At 43.3% G+C, this 22,607-nt stretch overlaps 2 protein-coding genes, 3 non-coding genes and 6 pseudogenes across 9 annotated transcripts; 1 reads left to right on the forward strand and 10 right to left on the reverse strand.

The window, feature by feature from the left end:
- Window positions 1-10,788: 10,788 nt before the first annotated feature.
- Window positions 10,789-13,716, reverse strand: LOC136462455 (glycerol-3-phosphate 2-O-acyltransferase 6-like). Its single transcript, XM_066461550.1, has 2 exons — window positions 12,663-13,716; window positions 10,789-11,922 (listed from the first exon to the last, which is right to left on the reverse strand). Exons 1-2 carry the CDS (start codon window positions 13,314-13,316, stop codon window positions 11,002-11,004), a joined length of 1,575 nt encoding a protein of 524 aa, XP_066317647.1. The 5' UTR covers window positions 13,317-13,716; the 3' UTR covers window positions 10,789-11,001.
- Window positions 13,717-17,061: 3,345 nt separating this feature from the next.
- TRNAM-CAU (transfer RNA methionine (anticodon CAU)) lies at window positions 17,062-17,133 on the forward strand. Its single transcript has one exon. It is a non-coding gene; the product is annotated as a tRNA-Met (tRNA).
- A 427-nt stretch (window positions 17,134-17,560) lies between these two features.
- LOC136466489 (F-box/kelch-repeat protein SKIP4-like) lies at window positions 17,561-22,515 on the reverse strand. 5 transcript variants are annotated; one of them, XM_066464919.1, is made up of 3 exons: window positions 22,323-22,515; window positions 18,688-19,183; window positions 17,561-18,452 (listed from the first exon to the last, which is right to left on the reverse strand). In XM_066464919.1, the coding sequence occupies exons 2-3, from the start codon at window positions 19,128-19,130 to the stop codon at window positions 17,855-17,857; spliced, it is 1,041 nt and encodes a 346-aa protein (XP_066321016.1). In that variant the 5' UTR covers window positions 19,131-19,183; window positions 22,323-22,515; the 3' UTR covers window positions 17,561-17,854. The 5 variants fall into 5 exon arrangements, with proteins under 5 accessions (XP_066321016.1, XP_066321015.1, XP_066321018.1 ...); XM_066464918.1 differs by having other exon boundaries at window positions 22,299-22,515; XM_066464921.1 differs by having other exon boundaries at window positions 22,411-22,505.
- Window positions 20,016-20,118, reverse strand: LOC136468233 (small nucleolar RNA Z118/Z121/Z120; annotated as a pseudogene).
- On the reverse strand, window positions 20,307-20,409 carry LOC136468236 (small nucleolar RNA Z118/Z121/Z120; annotated as a pseudogene).
- LOC136468234 (small nucleolar RNA Z118/Z121/Z120) lies at window positions 20,527-20,629 on the reverse strand (annotated as a pseudogene).
- LOC136468232 (small nucleolar RNA Z118/Z121/Z120) lies at window positions 20,813-20,915 on the reverse strand (annotated as a pseudogene).
- LOC136468240 (small nucleolar RNA Z118/Z121/Z120) lies at window positions 21,095-21,197 on the reverse strand (annotated as a pseudogene).
- On the reverse strand, window positions 21,534-21,642 carry LOC136468229 (small nucleolar RNA Z118/Z121/Z120). Its single transcript, XR_010761761.1, has one exon. It is a non-coding gene; the product is annotated as a small nucleolar RNA Z118/Z121/Z120 (small nucleolar RNA).
- Window positions 21,819-21,924, reverse strand: LOC136468228 (small nucleolar RNA Z118/Z121/Z120). Its single transcript, XR_010761760.1, has one exon. It is a non-coding gene; the product is annotated as a small nucleolar RNA Z118/Z121/Z120 (small nucleolar RNA).
- On the reverse strand, window positions 22,011-22,108 carry LOC136468243 (small nucleolar RNA Z118/Z121/Z120; annotated as a pseudogene).
- Window positions 22,516-22,607: the final 92 nt, after the last annotated feature.

A 22,607-nucleotide genomic window follows, 5' to 3' on the forward strand; every position in this document is an offset into this window, starting at 1 on the left:
AAGACTATTCACCCCCCCTCTAGTCGCCATCTCGACCCTTCAAGGTCCCCATCTAAATTTGAACTCCAAGCCCCCACACTTGAGACCTGGTCTTAGTATGGTGCTTAGACCTCCACCATTCTTCGTCTCCAATCAGTCGGTCCGGAAAGAGCTGGAACCCACGACAAGAGCGTAACGAGCCTTCCCGCTCCCATAAGAAAGTATATGCTCAGGATAATAAGTCTGTGACCTGACTACCATCCACAGCAACGGATGATCCTCAATCGACACAGGCGGAACAAGTGCAATCCGAGCCTCACTCAAATGCCTAACCAAGTCCAGATCCAAAGTACCATTCCGCTCGGTCTCCAATTATCATTCATATATATATATATATATATTCCATGTGATAGTAATATAATAACAAGAATAATATCTTTCTTATCTCTCGCGAGTGATAGGTAATCACTCGACTTCTACCGGATCCTATAGTATAGCAATCTACATGATCCTGATATACTAGTAGGACTCATAAGGTAAGGTCGTATATGTGCAAGTGGTTTTCATCCAACTCCTTAAAACTTAATGCACAAGCATAAAATAAAGTGCAGAATAATAAGGGTTATACACCGGGGCTTATCTGGACAAGATATAACCAAGGATTAGCATTCCATCATAGTGACACGATCATCAAAGCACCATCTTTTCTGCTACTCCGATCATTTTCACGATCCATCGTTGTTCCTATTATGACATACGTGGATGCAACGCAGAGACGTAAATAATCAACGGCAACTGTAACTCTAAAATACGATTACGCTCCTCACACTAATTAGCTAACTTTAATGGCTAACGTACTGGTCTACGTATCCACTTCGTTAAGTAAGACTTCGCCTCTAAAAAATGTTTTAATTCTAAAATCCCAAGGTGTTACGACGTTTTATTGATTAAACATATATTTTTGAACTTGGACTCATTTAGCTATCTTAGCAAACTAATTATTACGGAGCTACAAAATTACAGTGAGCACCTAATAATACTAGGAATTTACTGTAAAAGTTTCAGAGCCAATACTAACACTAATTTATTCATAAAAATTCCTACAAGCTTATATTTTAACAATATTAAGCATCTCAAATTAATCATTTAACTCCTAAAAATACTATAAAACTATGTGAATAAAATATACTAGCAGATAGATCATGATTTTAGGAACCTAACAAAATTGGTTTCACAATTTTTGGTTAACTATAATTTTATATTAAATTTAAAAGCTTACCTTAGAAACTAAATTAGAAAATATATTAGAAAAAGAAAAAGGGCTGGCAGCGACCCTCCTGGCCTGACAGCCCAGCGCGGCGCGGCTGCGCGCGCGTCACGACGGCCCAGCAACGGCCCAAGGCCAGGGTACCCGCGCGCCCTGTGCTTTTAGATAATAACATGACTACTATGCGTACTATTCTTACCGTCAGTAACTTTACAACCAAACCCTCAGATGTTTTTGCCTTTACCACGGGGCGGTCCCTGGGGATCCCCGCGCGCGCCGACACGGCGGCCGACGACATAAGGCGGTTATGCCGCACAACCTAGGTGTTCTACGATGAAAGTAAGGGGCCGACCTCCATCTACAGCTAACCACGCAAGGACTGGTAGCGGTTAGGGACTCGGAGGCGCACTGTTGCGGGCTGCAGCGGCGAGCGGCTATCCGCGGTGGCGGCACGACTGTTCTGGCGAGCCTACGCCCTCACGGCAAGGTAGATATGGCGAAGAAGCATCAATAGCTCACCGTGATGCACGCCCTACTGACGGTTGAAGCAGGGAAGCACTGCAATGGTCTAGCCACGTGCGACCGAGTGGGGCGACGGCGCTCTACGATGGACACCAATGCGTCATCCCACCGACGACGAGCACCCTGGCCAAAATAGTGCGAGCACTGGATAGATGGAGTCAAAGCGAGTTCAGGGTTACGAGCAATTGAACTGCTACCACTTCGACATGCCTTACCTCTCAACCCACCGATTTGGCGGCGCCCATGACCGGCGATGAGCACAAGGCCAAATTACCGATCGGCAGGGCATGATCGAGCTTGAGGGGAAGGAGACGGCTAGCCTACTTCCTAAGCTACCCGTTAGAGCAAGGAATTGAACGGCGAAGCTGCTGACGCTAGACAAATTGGAGGGTGGAAAAGCAGAGCTCAAGCCATGGAGGAGCACACGAGTGAGCACGAACGGATTAAGATAGGCGGCTCTGATCGATAGTAGCAACATGAGCACATACGCACAGGCAGTGAGACAGTGGAGGGATTGGCGCAACATGCTTGAAGTGGAGCGACCGAATCCGAGCCGGTCACATCGGCGTCGGCTAGCGAGGGTAAGTCAGGCAGGAAGGCATCCCATCGCCACTATGAGCAGGCCATCGACCAGACATGGCGGCAGCGGCATACGCCAAGGGCACGACGTGGTAGGTGATATGAGGGGTGAGGTGGACACCACGTCGACTGAGCGATGCAGCCGCAACCATGGCCGGGATGGGAAAGGTGGCAGCGAGGCAGTAGTGCGGCGACCAGCTGCAGCTAGGCGATGACAGCGGCCCGCCAAGGCTGGTCACGGCCACCCATGGCCAGATAGGCCGACCGGGCTCTGCATCGCAGTGCGCAGAACGCAGCCAGCCGCACGACGCCGAGCGGCTGCACGAGGTGACCACGCGCACGGGCCAGACATATGACATGCATGAATTTTAAAGCGAAGCAAAGGCTGCCGATCATCTCAACTAAAGTTCAACCAAACCCACTAACCTAAAGTCGACACTACCAGCTAGCTAGCGGAGCAATTGTCATGACCCGAGAGCAACCAGAGAGGGAGATACAAGGGTGCCAACTTGGGTTTGTCACCGGAGTGCCGGTTCACAAACAGAGCGCCAACAACGTGGTTACAATGCGTTCTAAGGAGGGTTGGACAGTTTTAGAGCGAACAACGTGACATCCAACACAATTTCGACCTATGCCATGCTCAAGCACTCACTTTGATGCAATCAACAATACCATAACATGCAACTAGTGTTTAAACATTTTTGTTAGAAATTAAATGTCAAAATAGCATTGTTTTACTACTTTTCCATACTTAGAAAAGTTAAGGATTCAATTCAAACTAACAGCCATTAACACTTTTGTTAGAATTTTTAAAAGGCCTAAACCGTATTAACTGCTACCAACCAGTATTTCATGTGATAGTCCATACCTTATACTAACCCATAGGAGCAAAATATTTAAGCACCATTTAACTATTTTGCTCAATATAATTCGTCAAAAATAGTATTTTAACAATAGTTCAAGTGTTTTCCGACTTAACGAAAAGAGCTTATCTTAACATCAAATTTGATTTTTGAGCTCAAAAAACAATAGTTAACAACATCTATTTTCCAAAAGTTAAAGTTGCATTTTTATCTACTAAACTTGTACTTTAATTTTTATTTAAGTATTAAATACAAGTTATGTTTCATCCTTGTTCCTAGAAAAAAAATTTCGCCTCACGTGCATTATAAATTTTTAAAACTCGGAAACTTGTTAAGCTAATCCTTCTTGGTCCTAAATTTCGGTGCTAAGCAAGCTCATAACACCAGGGTGTTACACATCCACAGATAACATTAAGGCCACGCTTCACTGAAAAATATGATACAAGTTTTAAAACACAACTACAATAAAAAAAACTTAATCCACAATCATGTGCCTTTTGTTTCATTCGAACTTGTAGAGGACTTCCATCACCACAATTTCCAGGATGCACCAACCATCTTTAGTGGAGCTCTCTCTTTTCCTTGTTAGACATCTGTGACCATTATCAAATCCTACCAAAGACCTTCATTCATAAGCTTAAACAACCATTTACTTAAATGATATTCATTTTTTACTACTAAGTTTTTTCTGGATTCTTTCCTCAATTAACAACCTGTCTTTGTTCATAGTCTTACGATAATGCATTGGGATTCCCAGATATAAGGAAAAATTCCTTCTTTACACCAAAATAGTTTCACATATTCTCAGTTCCTTTTCTTAGTAATCCCAATAAAGCAAAAAGTTCACTCTTATGGAAATTTATTTTGAGGCTAGATAACTTTTCAAACGTACATAGTATCAATTTTAATTTTTTCAATCCTTCAACTTTCACGAGAGTTTGATTTTCAACCCTCAACTATGAAATCGGGTACCAAATACCCTCCAATTGTAGAAACTAGAGAAATTTGGTCCACTAGCTAGTTTCAAAGGTGGTGTTCTATTTTCAAAAATAATAAAAATTGTTCTAGACTCTAAAAATCACAACTTATTTATTTTAAATAAAAAAATATGAAACTAATACCATTTTTTTATAAAAAATCATTTATTCATTGGTGATCTATTTGGAGTCATTTGAATCTTATTTGTTCATGTTTCTAATTATAAACCATACCACAAGCAATAAAACAATAGGAATAGAAATAAATAAGTTCCAAACAATTATAAATAGATTACCAACACTTAGATAGCATTTTTAGGAAAATGGTATTAGTTTCATTTTTTATTTAGAATACATAGTTTTTTTTTTATTTTTTAGAGATTTAAACATTTTTTTTATTTTTAAAAATAGGAATCCGCCTTTGAATCTAGCTAAATGACTAAATTTGTCCGGTTTCATAGTTGAGGATTGAAAATAGAACTTTGCTTGTGTAAGTTGAAGGTTGAAAATTATTGGACTTTACCCTAATTGGAACAATTTTGTGTTAGAAGATAGGGATAGATATACATATATAACAATTGATAATAAAAGTCTTTTAACTTCCTTGCGTCATTTTTAAAGGTTGATCTCCATATATCGTTGTAAATTTTGGAATGACATTAATTTCATTTCAAAGCTCCTGTACGTCAGCTATGTAGTATGTATGGTACTTTACTTTAATTTTCAGTTGTACATATTTTTTCAAAGATCACATATATATAGAAGTATAGAAAAATTGCATCTATGTGCAGGCGGCGGGCGGTAACACAGTTAGCTAGGTATGGTATACGTACCCCAATTAAGTTGAAGCTAGACGCTGACGCCGGCGCCGGCGCCGGTGAAACAAACCGTGACGATGAGCAGAACGGCAGACAATACGAGTATATGCCCTATTCGCTTGGCTGATCTTTACATATATAGTCTTGGCTCGCTTGCCGGCACGGACTGGTTGGTTGCGGGACACCCAGATGCCGGCCGTAGCACAACTCCAGCACTCCGACGACGGAGGCAGGCAAGCACTTGTAGTACAGGACTAGAGCATCGCGCTCACGCCCGGTGTTGTCCTGAATTATGAATCAAATAAATTATATGTAATGAAGGAAGAGAATTTACATATCAATTCAAGGTGAGGGTGCGGATACGATAGAATTAAAGCCGCATGTGGTAGGAGTATTTTGGATATGTATATATGTATCTCGGAGATCTATCATGGGCCGGCTGATAAATAAATAAATAAAAAGTAAAAAAAGCTATAAAGGATCCATTATATATCAGCGTGATCGGCTGGGGCTGGCTAGCTGGCCTGGCTGTCCAACCCCCTCACATGGATACTATTCACATGAACTAGCCAGCAGTATTTTTCTTTCACATAAATGAACCAACAATAATACGAATCAGCCAACCAAACATGTTGTAAATTACCAGGTGTGTTAAGAAGTAGACGAATAAGGCACGGGAGGTCCCCTTGTAAAAAAAACCCTCCTATGGTGGAGGTGATGGTGCCGAGTCCGATGAGGGCGATGATTTGACCTACCCTCTCTATGTAGTTACCTACTTCGTCATCAGCGCTTGCTCAGGGAGCCCCAAAGTTTCCGATCACTGGGAACACGCAAAGAAAAGAAAAAACGAGAGGTAGTAATGATCACTGAGCAGTAACAGAAGGCATGTAAACGCGTCTAAACAGTCCCCACGGTCTAGAAACGATTTAATAATGTACACACGTTGGGACACGCGCGCATATTTGCAAGTAAATTTCTAAACAAACTAGCGGTATTGTCTAAGAGGTGATTACGGATCAGCATCAAATTAATAGCATGATTAGCCTCTTGTTCCCATCCTCTTTTCTTCTATTTTGATTAATCAAAACTAGCCCTTTATTTTTGAGAAAAAAATGATAATTTATTTAAAAAAAATTATACTTAACTATCCCACCATTCCAAATTGTAAAACGCTTTGACTTGTCTAGATACTTAGCTTTCGGTCTTTTGCTATGTATCTAGACGTAGTGCATGTTAAATACATATAAAAACTATGTATTTTGGAAACCCAAAATGTCCAATAATTTGAAACGAAGGGAGTAGCTCATGACAGTGTCATTCCTATAGTTAGACAAAGAGCAAAAAGACAATTACCAATAAACCCTCAATGATAAAATCTAAATTATATGTATAATTGATCTCAATTAAATGGCTAGAAAATAAAAAAAATGGAAGTACCCGGAAGTATCATTGATACCTTCTAACCATTATAAAAGAGCTATAAATAGATATATAAGATGTATATACAGATCTTTCCCCATTGGCTTCCTTTTTCTTTAATACAACAGGCAACTCTCCTGCCATGTTCACTTCAAAAAAATAAAGAAATTGCCCAAAACATGTTACAAAATGACTCGGAATATATCTACAACTTTGCTCTCCGACTGCTAAAACCGAGTGAATCTAAATAAAAAATCAGGAGACCTGCTCTATGGAGAGGCAAAATCCTTTCCACAAGCTAAGGGGTCAGTAACAAATAGCGTTGGTAGCACCCATAATAGCGGCCCTCTACCGCTACAGCTATAAGGTAGCAGACCAAAGATAGCATGTTAGAACTTAGTGTCTGCTATAGCACTTACCATCCGCTATTGCAAGCTGCTATTGTAGTTTTTTTTGGACATCCGCTATTGTAGTTGTTAAGGCGCTATTCGCTATATGTATGGGTGATGATATAGATGGTCCAATCATAATAAAAATATAAAGATGGTAGTTTGAACCATCGTAAAAAATGATGGGATGATGATATCATTCTCAACTAATATAAGAACTTAATCATAATTTGTCTCTACATGTTTTATTTACATATCTTATTCAATTATATGCTTCATGTGATTTTATATCAATTAAATGTAATAATCGACTAAACATTTATAGTTGTATAAGCAAATATGTTATTAGTATTGGCATATGCTCAAAAAATTTAATTATCTTTAATATTTTGTTATTGGAACTTAGTGTCCGCTATAATACCTGCTATCCACGATGCGCTATGTCGACACGAATCTGCTACGAAGCCGCTAACCGCTATTTATTAGCTCACCTCCGAAGAGGCGGAATCCTTTCCCCGATTTGGATGTATATATACTCCTCACAGTGAATTTCCGTGTGGTAGTCTAAGCTAATAAATGGTACCTCTATCTTTTTATTTGACAATTTCCGACATCAACTTTTGGTCAAGTACCCGAAGTTTCCGATCACCGGACCCAAGCAAAGAAAAAAAAAGAGAGGCAGCAGTAACCACGGAACAGTAATAAAAGACACGCCTAATTAAACGACTGTGACCGACTACTCGTCGTTCAGATGACCTGGTATCCAATATGCCAGCAAAATTCAGCCTGTTCGCTCATGATTTATCAGCTAATGAATAGTATTTTTCTCTCACACCAAATCAGCCGACGGTACTTTCAGCCATGGCTTATAAGCCAAACAAACCCAAATAAACAGGGCGATTGACTGTGAGCAACTGTAGATCTCCTGTACTCCTAGACGACTGTGAACCGATGGAAATACGCCTGCAACACCGAAGATATACCCGGTCAGAGAGAAAACTCGACTATGCTTCGGCTATTATATATAGTAAAACAATTGAAAAGGTTCCTCCGTAAAAGGTTATTTTGAAATAAACAATAATAAGGACACGGCTGTGATGCCTATAAATTCTAATCTTCCACGGTATACAAATTAGACTTCTTTCAATTTATCTAGCAGCTTATTTTCAGTTAATAAAGTGTGCTGGCAATAACAATTTCCCCCCACAAGCTAACACAAAACGGCAGCTACCAGCGATCTCAAACTTCACAACTTAATATTCAGCATGCCCTTTTTTTTAACAAAAATTGGCGGGGACGGATAGTCCCCACCTGATATATCAACCACGACACCGAGAGACATCGATAGTGGAGGGTTGTCACCCTTACAAGGAGGTAGGTGTGAGGCTACCTTCGGAACATGTTAACTCAGCCCGTGTTTAGTTCGTAAAAAGTTGAAAATTTGGCCACCGTAGCACTTTCGTTTTATTTAGTAATTAGTGTTCAATTATGGATTAATTAAACTCAAAACGTTCGTCTCGCAATTTCAAAAAGGGTGAGGCTACCTTCGGAACATGTTACCTCAATCAATTATTATGGGCATGCTTGTACCTTTACTAGGCACGGTTTTGTCTAGCTGAGCCAATTAATGAAAATAGTACATCTGAGAATCTCCACTAAAATATTTTTTATGTATGGTTCATGCTATACGGTGTCAACGAGCTATCTTGTTAGTAGAATTGAGATTGCGTTGGAATTTATTTGGGGTGTTTTGTTAATCGTAAAAAATTAGCAATCTTTCACAACTATTCACCCTTCTGATTGCCTATATATACCTTAGTGTGAATGGGTCCTACAGTTTATTGTACCGCAAAATTTATATACTCTAGCAAATAGTTTTGGTAGCATAGAGACTCTACATAAGTTTCCTGCATTGCAGAAAATAAAGAATCATTTTTAGTGATCTCGATCTAAAGACGCTTTTTAGTGACTGCTACATGCTATACATATGTAATATAAATATAATATAATAGTATATGTTATTTATCTCGGCCCAAGGAAAAACAAACAAATAAATAATTTTGCATACGTGATACACAGTAACACAGTTGATATTAAAAGGAATGATGAACATTTGAATTGTCACTTAAATAAAATGTTGAATGCTAAACACCAGGAGAAGCTGCATTTTCTGGTTGTGACACATGCAAGCTCCCCAAATAGGAATTGCAATGCATGCCATATAGTCCTTTAATTGGCGAGCCAAATGTTTGGGAAAATTTTTATATATAGATATCAGGAGAATAAACTCCATGTATAACGCATCAATGGGTAAGGGCGGCAGAGGGCGGAGGTGAAGCGGGCGCAGCACCGGCACAGGCGATGGGTAAGGGCGGCGCTGGGGAGGAGGAGGCGGAGCGGCAGCGCAACGAGGTGCGGGTCGATGGGGATGGGGATGGCATTTTTTTTTTGTTTTTCTATACGACGGGGGCGGCGACGTTGAAAGAAGCTTCCTGAAGCCATTCGGAGAGGAGAAAAGAAGGAAGGAGAGGACAAAGAGCTACAGGGTAACAGTGTAACTGTAGCCAACTGCCGTACATCTACACATGTATTGACCACCCTGAGGACGCTAGCTGCCAAGGTTTACAATACCGGTAAGAAAAAAATTTCGGTCCCCAGCGATAAATACAAAATTTCGGAAATATCGGTTCAAATTTAAATAAATTTAAATTGAGTTTTAAACAAATTTGGCATCATTTCACTAGAAAAACTCTATAATCCATCATACATCATAAATTTATATAACATCGACGAAATAACATAATATATCACAGAAGTAGAGCTGCAGTAATACAGTGCGCTGACGGTGGGCGAGCTGCATATACTAGTGTCCTCCAATGTGTGAGTGAGAAAATTAAATAAATTTGAAGAAATTTAGGGCTTTGATAAGACTAGATGATATGGAGGGTCATTTTAGTGTGGTTTGGTGTAATTTTAGAGTGAAAGATGAATTTAACCGAAAAATTTTGACCGATACAAAAAAAATTTCGGACCTCAGCAAAAAAGCGATATTTCGGAAATTTCGCCGCGCCCCATTCCCCAGTGCTCGTGCCATGCCACCATCACTCTCCCACGCCCCCTGACTCTTCGAACTACATAAAACACGTGCAACATGAAACACTTGATTGCAACATACATCTGAAACAGATGAAACATCGGGAACATACACTTGCAACATATGTGTGAAAACATATGCAACATCTAGATAGAACACTTGCAACTTGCAACATGAAAACACTTGCTGCAACGGAAGACTAGAACAGATAAAACCTTTGAAACATACTGTTGCAATATATGTGTGAAACATATGCAACATCCAGATCAAAACGCTTGCAACATACGTCTGGAACAGATAAAATATTTTGAACAAACTCTTGCAACATGTCTCTGAAATATTTGCAATATATGCAGCACGTGCAACATCCATGATCTACTTTTGCAACATCCATATTAAACAAGTGCAACATACCTCATAAACGTCTGAAACACTTGAAACATATATTTGCAACATAGGGGAGGGGAGAGCCTGTGCCGATCAATTCCGGCCGTCGGGGTGGGAGCCCGTGGCAAGTGGCGGCATACGAGCACCGCTAGCATCCAGCACCAGCGGCGCACGTGAGCACCAATGCCACCAGCTTGGGTCGGCCGGCCGGGCGGCGCGTGTGACAGGAGGGCGTGAGCGAGCGGTGATAGATGGGGCGCGCGGCAGCAGCGAGGGGGGAGTGCGCATCCGCGTCCAGGACGGGGCAGCGGCAAGGCGCTGCGACAAGGGAGGATGAAGCAGAAGGAATAAGGATGGGTGATTTATTTTTAATAAACTTGTGGGTAAAGAGGCGGTGTAAAAGCTCAAACAACGAGGCAGTGGGCCTACCGGAGCGTCCGACGATTTGTGCTCGTGTCGAACGTAAAACGCGTAGCATTACCGTAAATTATGCCTTTAAAATTGGACTCCATTCACTCATCCATTCTTTCTATAAAACATTAAAACAACACAAATACGGAATACTCCAATATACATGTATGAGCCTAACTATACCTTTTGTGCGTGAATGTTTTTTCTTTTTCCTTTTACGTCAGTAGTATACGTACTATATAATGCTGTTCCGATTCAGTCCAGCTAGCTTGTGCCAATATAAATATACAATCTCTTCATACAAACTTCTTGGTGGTGGCCGTGGCAGCATTATCATCGCCGGCGTTTTTTTTAGCCCTGACGGCGACCGAGCCATCGTTGCCGGCGAGCTTCATGTACTTGTCCTTCCTGGTGAGCGTGGTGCACTGAAACCCGAGCTCCTTGGCGATGACCCTCTGCACGTGGTTGGCCACGTCGACGGCGCTCCTCCCGCCGGCGCCGCACGTCTCCTCCGGCCGCAGCGGCGGCAGGAACGTGACGTCGTACCCGGGCCGCGGGTTCATGTAGAAGAAGTAAGGGTCCAGCCACTTCCACCCCCTCGCCGTCGACCCGTAGTAGGTCCCCTGCCGCGCCTCCATCGCCACGGGCACGATCCGGTCCGTGAGCTCCGCGAACAGCGCCGAGAACCGCAGCAGGCAGGGCTCCCGGCACGTGGTCCCCTCGGGGCACACCACCACGTCGCCCTCCGCCAGCAGCGCCGCCATGCGCGCCGCGTCGGTGGCCCGGTCCCGCGACAGTGCCACGGCCCGGATCGGCGAGATCGCCGTCGAGAGGCGGCTCGCGCTGTACGTCACGCACGACACGGGCCGACCCAGCGCCACGGACAGGATGATCGGGTCCAGCGCCGTGCGGTGGTTGCACACCAGGAGGGAACCCGGCGCACCCGGCGCCGGGGGCGGCGGCGGCGTCCCCCGGACGCGGAGGCGGATCCCCGTCAGTCGGTACGTGTGGCGGACCAGGCGTACGGGGATCATGAGGTTGAAGAAGACGCGGAACAGCGCCAGCAGGAAGCCCACCGGGAGGTAGGCCAGCGCGAACAGCGCCTGCGCCGGGTCCGGGCGCTGGACGAGGCGGCCGTCGTGGAAGACGGCGCGGGACAGCAGCGTGTCGGCGGCCGCAAGCGGCGCGCGCTTGTCCGGAGGCACCATGTAAGCTTCCTGCCACACCACACAGACACAGCACAGGGTACCGCAATCAGTCAATTAGGTCCAGTTTAGTTGTAAAAAATTTTACAAAATTTTTTAAGATTTCTCGTCACATCGAATCTTTAGACGCATGCATGAAGCATTAAATATAAATAAAAAATAAAATTAATTACACAGTTTAAACGAAATCCACGAGACGAATCTTTTAAGCCTAATTAGACTATGATTGGACATTAATTGTTAAATAACAACGAAAACTACTACAGTGCTATTTTGCCAAAATTTTCGGATCTAAACGAGCCCTTAATATCTTTTGTGTGTGTGTGTTTTTGCGAAGCAGACAATTACATACATTCAGATTCAGTAGATGCTGAGTGAAGTGGCTGATAATTTTTTGACCGTAGGTGTACTATTTCTCAAAGTCATCATCTTCACAATAAGAAAAATTCCTTTTTTCCCCCTAGACTACTGTGGGAGCTTTAGTAGAAAGGTTTGCAGCCACACACACAAACAGGGTGCCAAAGATGTGACAGCTGGTGCTACAAGAACAGGTATGGCATTTGTTTGACTTGATGAGGCAAAGAAGAACAAATCCTAGTGCTTGATTGCTTACTAAACTCAGAGTCATAATTTAATCCAGCAACAAAATTTAATTTTAATCCACCTGAATGCATCGTATCGAAAAGCTTAAATTTTTGTAATAAGCAACCAAAAAAGTACGGATAGTCGAAGGCGATTCATTACTCTCGTACCTTGCAGATGGCCATGAAGTCGTGGTCGCTCTCGCGGTCCCCGAGCCCGACGTCGGGCAAATCCCCACTGGCGAAGAGCCTCCGCACGACCTCGGCCTTCCTCTCCCCGACGAGCACGGCCTTGATCCTACCCGTGAACCTGGCGTCCCCGAACGCGCAGAAGGTCTCGAGCTCGGTCCCGGCGACCTCGGCGCCGAGGAACCCGCGGACGAAGTCCCCCACCATGACGGCGGGGGACGCGGTGACGACGACCCTCCGCCCCTCGCCGCAGCCGCGGAACACGGCCCAGGTGTCGGCGCGCACGCCGGCGGCGTAGTGCCGCGGCAGGACGCCCCGGGCGACGGCCTCGACGTCGCGCACGCGGAGCCCCGCGAACGTGACGAACGCCAGCACCGCGATGGCCGCCGCCTCGGAGACCATCGTGTAGAGCGCCAGGAGGAGCGGCGCGACGAGGAGGAGCGCCAGCGCGCGGACGCAGGAGCCGGCCTCGAGTGCTACGAGGAAGTAGTAGGGGAACGCGGAGGAGGAGGCTAGCAGCGTGCCGTCCAGGTCCGCGGCGGCGGTTCGGCGGACCCGCGCCGACGCGTCGTAGGACGACACCGGTGGGAACCTCGCGCTCGCGCTCGCGGCGGGGGGCGCGGGGGCCACGGCCATGGCGAGAAAGACGATGGTGTTGGTGTCTGTCTGGGTCGGAAAAGGTTGGTTCTTGGAAGGCGACTATATGGTTGGACTTGGTGTCGCGGCGGCGGCTGCGTTTGTTGAGCGGCCCAACGCTGCGGTTGACGGGGACGGCAGCAGAGGTGGTGATCGGAATCGGAGCAGAGAAGGGAGGAGGAATCCGAGCAGGCGTGGAGTTGGGTGGGGGATCGGATTCCGAGTCGACCTCGCGCACATGAAGCAGGCGTTTGTGCCCGGATTGGTGTGGCCTCAAAGGGGAACGTGAAGAAGAGACGGTGACAGACAGACGAACAAATTACTACAAATTAGGCGTCGTATCTGTGGTCAGACTTGCCAATCTGCAGGCCAATCGGGGTTGGTTAGCGCTTGCTTCTACTTTTGCCGTTGACCGAGGCGACGTGGATTTCTTTCATGGGGATTACTGTAGATTACAGTGCAGTACCCTCCGTGGAATGTGCTGCTCCATGGAAGTGGGTGATGTGCACAGGTAAACTGCCTGCCGACTTGGATGGATACGGTGGGTGACCTTCACTTGGATCGATGGCGATGGATCATCTCTAGACGTCAGAGTGTTTGGCAAGAGCAGCAGTCGGCCGTTGACCAACAATCCTCTAGGAGTAACTCCTGCCTGCTTTCAGGCTTTCAGCTTTCGGCCTTTCCCTCCTTTCCACCGTAATACGGTAATATATAGTCGATACAGTGGAAATCATCTCATCTCATGTGCCCCACGTATGAAGGATTTTTTTTTTTTGAGCAGATTGGGCAAGTGCTCTGCCTTTTCATTTAGTAGATAGATAGCAAAAGAACAATCTGTTACATGTACAGAGTTGAATGAGGAATATTAGCCCCGTTCGTTGATCTAAATCTTGGCTGAAACTGGCTGAAAAATACTATTCCGGCTGAATTGTTGTGGTCGAAATATATAAAGGAAAAAAGAGGAGGGATGACCGAATATGCTGATTCTGCTTCTACACTGACTTCCTCTGTTGCTAGCCTAGTGAATGTATGTCATCCTGTGTCGCTGTAAACAAACAACTGCTGATTGTTGGGGGCTTTGTTGTCAAAAACACGCCTACATCTTTCCTTCCAAAGGTTCCCTGCTGTGTAGATTATGATAACTAACAGCTCGTTGCTTGTTGGGTGTGCTATTTGTGCTTCCCTGCACCCGGGACAAAGCTTGTACACGGACTCCAAAGGATTATTTATTTATTCATATATCATCTTTATTACCAGAAAATATACGAGTTATATTAGCGAAACACACGAAGAGCTGAACAACTCTAACATGGGACCCATGGTAAAACCCAAATCTAAAATGGATCATCAACGCAATATCTATAGCCTCCAACGGAGTATTTATATGGAAGACCCATTTTAGATGTCAAGAGAGGCATAATCCAAATCTGAGTATCCTCTCCACTGGAGACCCATTTATAAAAAAACGTTGTCTTTTAGGTCTTGTTGTTGAAGAAGATAAAAAAATAGATATTAAATCATTTGTCTGTAGTGTTATCCAAATGACGAATGAGTCTTGTATTTTTTAGTGCTATGGTTGGAGACAGTCTAATGCTAGCTTTCGACCATGATGAAAAATGATGAAAGGAAGCATCACATCACTGTGGGCCCCTGAATCAACCTGCCTACCGTACGTGTAACCGTAGCTTACCAACCAGTTACCAGCCAATCCATAGGAGATTCCGACAAAAGAGGCCACCGCCAGTTTCCTTCTCTTCCCGTTGTGTGTGGACGAGATCACGAGTCACGACCATGGCATGACATGCTAAACAGGACGTGGTTCCTGTGTGGATGCACGAGAAACATATGCACACACTCCAGTTCCTGTAACTATGGTACACACGTGGACAATTGAGAATTTTTTTCAAACAATATTATTTTAATAAGTAATTGTAAATCTAGACGGTGTTATAGAAAATTTACAAAAATAAGTGCCTATCGGCCGATTGGACGGTTATCGGCTGTTGGTTAGCCGATATGCCCATATCGCGCCTTGTATGCAGATTAGTCTGGCCACGTCAAAGGTTTTTGTGCCGATGTTGTCAAATAAAAAAAGATTTTTGTGCCGATAGGCATATCGGCATCCGAAAGGCCGATAAGCCTCAATTGGTTAGCCAATATGCCCATATTGTGCCTTGTATGCAGATTAGTCTGGCCACGTCAAAGATTTTTGTGCCGATGTTGTCAAATAAAAAAAGATTTTTGTGCCATAGGCATATCGGCATCCGAAAGGCCGATAAGCCTCAGGGTCTGCCACAGTAGGTGCTCAGCGCTCCAGTCACTCCTTCAACCCCATTTACATTTACAACGTTGTATTATTTCTTTACCGTTGCATTTACTAGTGCGACTGATGCATGTGCTTTTGGCATTTGGATGCCTCTGTTGGAATCCACCAAGGAGACGGTAGTTGAGTAGTGATGGAACTGGACATCGAGTGTTTCATTTTACAAGAGTATTCTGGAACATTTTATTCTATAGTAGCCTAGGGCGCCGCTAAGACATGTTGTATTCAACATTTCTCTATCTTAATACAAAAACGCGCAAATCTTTTGCGTGACCGAGAAAAAATATTTTAAAAGATCACAAACATAATTTTCTGGAACTAGCGTTTTAGTCGCGCCAAATGTCGTAGCAGTACCACTAAATAAATTGGAGTGACTAACTAGATATGCTAGCGCGTCGAGAGAACACTTTACATGTTGAGTAGTCGTTAGAGTCCTCGTGGCGAGATCGAGGGCGGTTCACCGATGAGCAAGAGACGCTAGGTGCCATCGAGTCTGGATTGGGCCGCGGTTGGTCGGTGCCTCTTCCTCGCGATCTTGCCGATGCACAGTTGATGAAAGTAGAGGAAGTGAGGCTAGATCAGGCTATAGTGGATCAGTGCGCCTTCTTGTCGCTTGATCGATCCAGCCGCAGGGCGTCGGCATAGTTGAAATATTATTTTATTAGAGAATATTTTCAAGAGTTCAACATAATCAGAAAAAAAAAATATGACGACATATTGTTGTTATTGCCTCTTGTATAACTCATATGAAAAAACTTTTTAGAAAAAAAACTATGGATAAGTTGTGAGGGCAATATATGTCTTTGATATTTTCGAAAAAAAACTTGTTAGGGAAAATAAAAAACATGACACATGCTGTGTTTGATTTATTCTTTCAGGATAAATAGATAGAAAAGGACCGAAAAAAACTCTCAGTGGTTATAAAAGGACAGATAAGAGGATGATGTTATATCCAAATAAATATGTTGTGTTTGATTTTTTTAGCATCTCCATATAAATTTATAATTTGTTTGAGGTCATTAAATACTTCGCTTAATATAAAAAAGAAATTCTAAAAACCAAAGTAGTTTTTTTAACACAAAACCAAAATAGTAAAGGGACGTGACTGGCTCCTTGTCGTGGGGAGTCTGGGCCGTAGGCCTGTCCGATATGACCAATCGGCCGATATGACCAATCGGCTACTGGAGGGCCGATAAGTTTTTTAGTCGGCTAACCAGTTGCCAACTGGACTCTGCCCTGTGGTTTTCATTTGCCACGCAGGCTGTCGGCAATTCTATGCTAGTTTTGTAATTTTGTAAAAAGAACACCCAAATCTGTAATTATTTATTAAAATAATATTATTTGAAAAAAATACGATAATTGAGCTGAAACAGGTTCATAATAACAATACATGTTAATTGTAGCTGCCACTCTAACACAAAGATCAGAGTGGCGCAGCGGAAGCGTGGTGGGCCCATAACCCACAGGTCCCAGGATCGAAACCTGGCTCTGATATGTTTTCGTCTTTTTTTTTTTTTTTGCTTTTTCCTCTACGATTTGATTTCCCGATTCGGCTTTCCTCCCCTCCGATTTCAATTTGGTTTTTGTTTTTCCCTGTACGATTTGATTTTTCTTTTGCTTTATTACACACACCACACATCTCAATCGATATGCTCTTGCAGTCACATCACACCTCATAATCGTAACCTTAACGAACGAACGATATCACCTGCGTATACAAATCATAAGCTACTCTGCGATCGACATCGAAACCTAGTCACAATTTTAACATTACACCGATAGCAAAACGAAACCCTCATGTGCCAAGAACGATAAAGCGCATGAGCATATGACTGTCAATGCAAGTCGCCGCCCATCTCTGCAGAAGTTGGAACACTGAACTAAGATCGATCTCAAATAGAGAAATATACCAGAACAAGCATCACATTCGCAGGTAGCAATCCCATCGGCTATATTCAGATATCCATCAGGTACGTACAGTACTCAACAAACAAGCTCAAATATTTTTCTTACAGCCAGCAGTCCAAAAAGAGCAAAAATAACAAGAGAACCAAAACAAATCCTAACTAGTTGTTGGCTGTATATATGGAGTCCAGCCTTATTGAATTCACATCACAGTATATATGTGCATGAATCATCCCCACTAGCCAAATGTTCGGCCAACGAGGATAGTCAGTTAGAACATACACTCGGCATCAAGCTTAGATGCACACCTTCAGATGGTGATCACCATGCACCTCTCCGGCGTCAAGTCCTCCTCAACCAATGGGCCTACAGAAGTGGTAACCAGGAACCCATCTACTCTCGCCACTGTGTCCACATCAACTGTGACTATACTCAGCCCTCTTCCAATCACATGAATCTTCCTGCCAATGGCCACAAGTGCGCAAGGGGGTTTTGTGACTTTGTCGGAGAGCCTACCAAGCGTGGCCCACTCCTTGGTGTCCTTCTGCCACCTCATCAGCTTCGTGCCCATCGACTGCTCCAGCGTGTACAGTATTCCATCCACCACAACTGTCGGGCTGGAGCAGCAGAGAGCGATTTCGTTTTCCGTGCCTCTCCAGGTGCGGTCCAGCGGGTCGTATATGCCAGCGAAGTACAATCTGTTCCACGCTGCCCGGTGAATGGTCACCAGCTCCTCGTCCAATGCCACGAATTTTACTATGTCAGGGGTGAGCATTGGGTTCTTGTGGGCGCACCATGAGTCTGTGGCCGGGTCATAGATGTCCCATGAATTTGGCGACTTGTCTGTCAAACCATATCCACCAGTTATGTACAGTTTCTCATTAAGCGACGCAGACACAAAATAGCACCTGAAAGTGAAGCAACAAAGCATAAGGAATTGGTCCCCAATTTGCAAAAGATGCTATATATGGTGTTGCTTAAGGAAGAACATGACATGCTATATATAGGTACTGTTATAGGGAAAACATGAGATGCTATATATAGGCACAGATTAAGGGAATACACATGGCATGGTATTTATAATTATATAGGTATGGCTTGAGGGTGAATAAAATATGAGAATGGACTTTATCGATTAAGTACCTTGCTGTAGGCATTGGAGCTGCTGCGCTCCAGCGATTTGATGAGGCGTCATAACAATATACTTCATCCATAGCATCATGTACGCAACTGCAACCACCCAGAAGAAATAACCTTTTGTCTAAGGCCTCAATGGTAACACCTTTCCTCCCTGAGCATGGGGGTTCAATGATATGCATGATTCTAAAGCACCGACTTGAAGGGTCAGGAGCCAACACATAGCATTTGATGCCTGCCTCCCTACAGATTACGTAGACCCATGACTCGTCCAAGTTATTCCTCTTGCGGCACAAGTGCCATTCTTCACTGCATAACAGTGCTCTCCACCTCTTTGAGACACGCCTGAGAACATTATGATACCGCCTAGGAACTCTTGCCAAGCAAATGAGAGCGATCTCATCAGGAAGTCCATGTATAAGAGGGGTATGACCAGGAGCTGATTCCATGCCTCTATCGAACAGCTTTCCAAAATGCACTATTTTTGTGGCGGTTGATCATCCTGACAAAAGGATTAAGTGTTAAGAAATATGCAGTGCTAGCATAAAAGGTAAATTGAAACGAAATTCCAATAAGATGACTTCAGCACGAAAGGCCACCATCACATCATTGCAGTAAAACATAGCTGAGAGAAAACCACTTCCTAATATAGTTGGCAGCACAAGTTAGAATGTGTAATAACAAGAACATAGAGCTGGGAGCAATTTCTCATGAATAAGAAAGTTCAGTTTAAGCAGTAAAGCTCATGGACAAGTACTGTACAAAACTACAAAGTGCAATAACCAACTAAAATGGAAAATTTTAGAAAGTCACAAGATTAGAAAACATGGTTAAAAAGTGAGCAAACAAACCCAAATAAAGATTCAACTTATATATCAAGACTGCTAGGTATATGAAATAAACAAGGAATCTTCTTAAAGATTAATATCTGAAATAAGCAGGCAATGGTAGCCAAAACTCACATGGAAGCCAATTATTATTTTTTGAGATAAATATAAAAGGATTGCACATATAGGAACACAAGGATGCTACAAATGGATAAATGAAACAAACATAGAAGAAAGTGGCAACACAGTATTTTTTCAGAAAGCAAACAGTGACTGCCTTCCTTATTACTTACAATAAGAATTCTATCAGCTTGGATGTAATCATAGGTACCATCCACGAGAAATCATCATAGCAAATTATATATAGAAGAAGATGACAACTGTGATTGTAAATAGAAAACAGCAATAAATCTTGTAGTAACATTGGGAAAGTTAAGCATGCATTTACATCAATCAGGTTGAACAAAAAGGGTAAACCATCAGTTGGGTTCTTTGGTGATACGTCTGGATTTGCTCAGAAACCATATTCAGTCTCGGTATAATCAGAAGAGGTACAATTAAAAGCTACCCCCTTCAGATACCGTCCTAATAATAGTCATCATGGCAAATATACAGAATAAGCATGATCCAAGAAAGGACACAGAAGAAGACAACTGTCCTAGGAAATCGAATATGGCAATCCTGATGCCATAATAGTGTTATCACTGGGAAAGTGAAGAATGCAGCTACATCAATCAGGTTGATCAAAGAGGGGGCAAATCATTGGCTGGGTAACTGAGTCCTAAAGTGGTATGGCTGGATTTGCTCAGAAACCATATTCAGTTTGGGTATAATCAGAAGGGGTGCACTTAAAAGCCATCCCCTTAAGATACCGTCCTAATAGGAAACATCACGGCAAAACGAGAACAAGCATGACCTAAAAGAGAGCATAAAATAAGAACAAAATTTGGCACACATTTATATGAATCAGGTTGAACAAAAAGGGTAAACCATCAGTTGGGTTCTTTGGTGATGTCTTGATTTGCTCAGAAACCATATTCAGTCTTGGAATAATCAGAAGAGGTACACTTAAAAGCCACCCCCTTCAGATACCATCCTAATAGTAGTCATCATGGCAAATATACAGAACAAACATGATCCAAGAAAGAACAAAGAAGAAAACTGTCCTAGGAAATTGAATAGGGCAATCCTAATGCCATAATAGTGTCGGCATTGGGAAAGTGAAGAATGTAGCTACATCAATCAGGTTGATCAAATAGGGCAAATCATTGGCTGGGTAACTGAGTTCTACAGTGGCATGGCTGGATTTGCTCAGAAACCATATTCAGTTTTGGTATAATCAGAAGGGGTGCACTTAAAAGTCATCCCCTTAAGATACCGTCCTAATAGGAATCATCATGGCAAAAAGAGAACAGGCATGACCCGAAAGAGAGCACAAAAGAAGACAAAACTGTGATAAGAAATAGATAAGACAATGCCAACTCAATAAACCATGCTGTCACTGGGAAAGCAATGAATGTAATTAAATCAATCAGGTTGATCAAAACAGGGTAAATCATTGGTTGGGTCCTTCGACAGTATGGTTGGATTTGCTCAGAAACCATATTCAGTTTTGGGATAATCAGATGGGATGCAATGAAAAATCACCCCTTTCAGATACCGTCCTAATAGGAGTCATCATAGCAATCATCCATAGATATGCATTACATGTACAATAAATCCGGTGTGGAAAAACATGTACAATAAATCAAAATATTACTAAAAAGCTACAATATCTTTTAAGAGGAGTGATCAGACCGGCAAAATAATTTTGCTAAGAAGTCATTCAATTTTATTAGATATAAAGTAAGACAATCCTTGCACTTGCACTAGTTATCAAGGCAAACAATTGCTGTGAAAAATAGCTCATGTTCACACATTCACAAAAACTAAAAAGATGTACTCAGTTGCAAAACATTTAACCCAAGGAGCACAAAACAAAAGGCAAGGAAAAGCTTTCACAGCACTGCATTGCTGGAATATTTAAGTTTGCTCAGATGTTCAGTCTCAATTTTGGATGTAATCATGCAAGGACCAGCCATTCGAGAGCCACCTTGTTCAGATACCGTCCTTGTACAAGTCATCACCACCAGCTAGGGATTGCATAAAACTGACACCTAAATAATAAAATCTGAAAGCTTGTATGGTAGGGACTAGAAGGTGCCAAAAGAAACATATGGTTGACATAAAGGAAAGTATAGGATAGCATTTTGATGTAGAGCTCAACTAGGACCATCAGACAATGCTTGCTGATGAATAGAGGACAGCACCTGTTTGCTCAGAATCTCATTCAGATTGGTTGTAATCGAAGAAGGGGCACCATTTTAAGAGCCACCGTACTCAGATACTGTCCTTGTAGATGTCATCACGGCAAACAAGTGAACGGGAAAGCATGAAACTCCACGACAGCATTTTTGACCAAACATCAGGGGAACAGGATAAACTACTAGGATTGATTAAAGATACTTGCTCAGACAATTTGTCTCAGATCAGGTATAATCATGCGAGGATAATAGTTGCCTCGCTCAGATACCGTCCTTTGTAAGTCATCACAGCGATTTCCAGCGCAAAAACAAAACGCACAGTAAATCTGCACTTAACTACCTCCTAAAATCAAGGGTTTCAGTGCAGTACGGCCACTATTCCATACGCAAAATCAGTTCATAAACGAATACGCCTACCGTGACCAGACAATCGCGGCAATGAACCAAAGAGAATACACCATCCACCGACAAGGATACGACACAGTACCATAAAACATGAATGAGGAATCACCCGCTGCGCCCAATCTGAAGCGAAGCAGAGAAGCAGGGGCGCGCGGTGGATGAGACAGGTTTAGGCGGGGCCGCGGCAAGAGCAAAACCTCGATCTGGATTCTGGTGGCCGCGGGTGGGGCACGGCGGCGCCGGCGCCGGGGAGGGGATTAGGGTTCTGGCCGCTGGCGCAACAGAGAGCCGGACTAGATGCGGAGCCGGAGTGCGCTGCGAGGGCCGCTCTTCTTTATGCTTGCTGAGGAGGATGGTGATTATTCACTAATCGCCTTTCAATAGTTATATTATT

Source organism: Miscanthus floridulus, chromosome 7 (assembly GCF_019320115.1).
Source record: "Miscanthus floridulus cultivar M001 chromosome 7, ASM1932011v1, whole genome shotgun sequence".
NCBI classification, from domain to species: Eukaryota; Viridiplantae; Streptophyta; class Magnoliopsida; order Poales; family Poaceae; genus Miscanthus; species Miscanthus floridulus.

Excerpts from the sequence above, each read along its gene's own strand:
- LOC136462455 (XM_066461550.1), bottom strand. The coding sequence starts at position 13,316 with ATGGCCGTGGCCCCCGCGCCCCCCGCCGCGAGCGCGAGCGCGAGGTTC. Across the intron at positions 11,923-12,662 it reads ACTTCATGGCCATCTGCAAG|GAAGCTTACATGGTGCCTCC; the intron begins GTACGAGAGTAA and ends GTGGTGTGGCAG.
- LOC136466489 (XM_066464919.1), bottom strand. The coding sequence starts at position 19,130 with ATGGAATCAGCTCCTGGTCATACCCCTCTTATACATGGACTTCCTGAT. Across the intron at positions 18,453-18,687 it reads GCTCCAATGCCTACAGCAAG|GTGCTATTTTGTGTCTGCGT; the intron begins GTACTTAATCGA and ends CTTCACTTTCAG.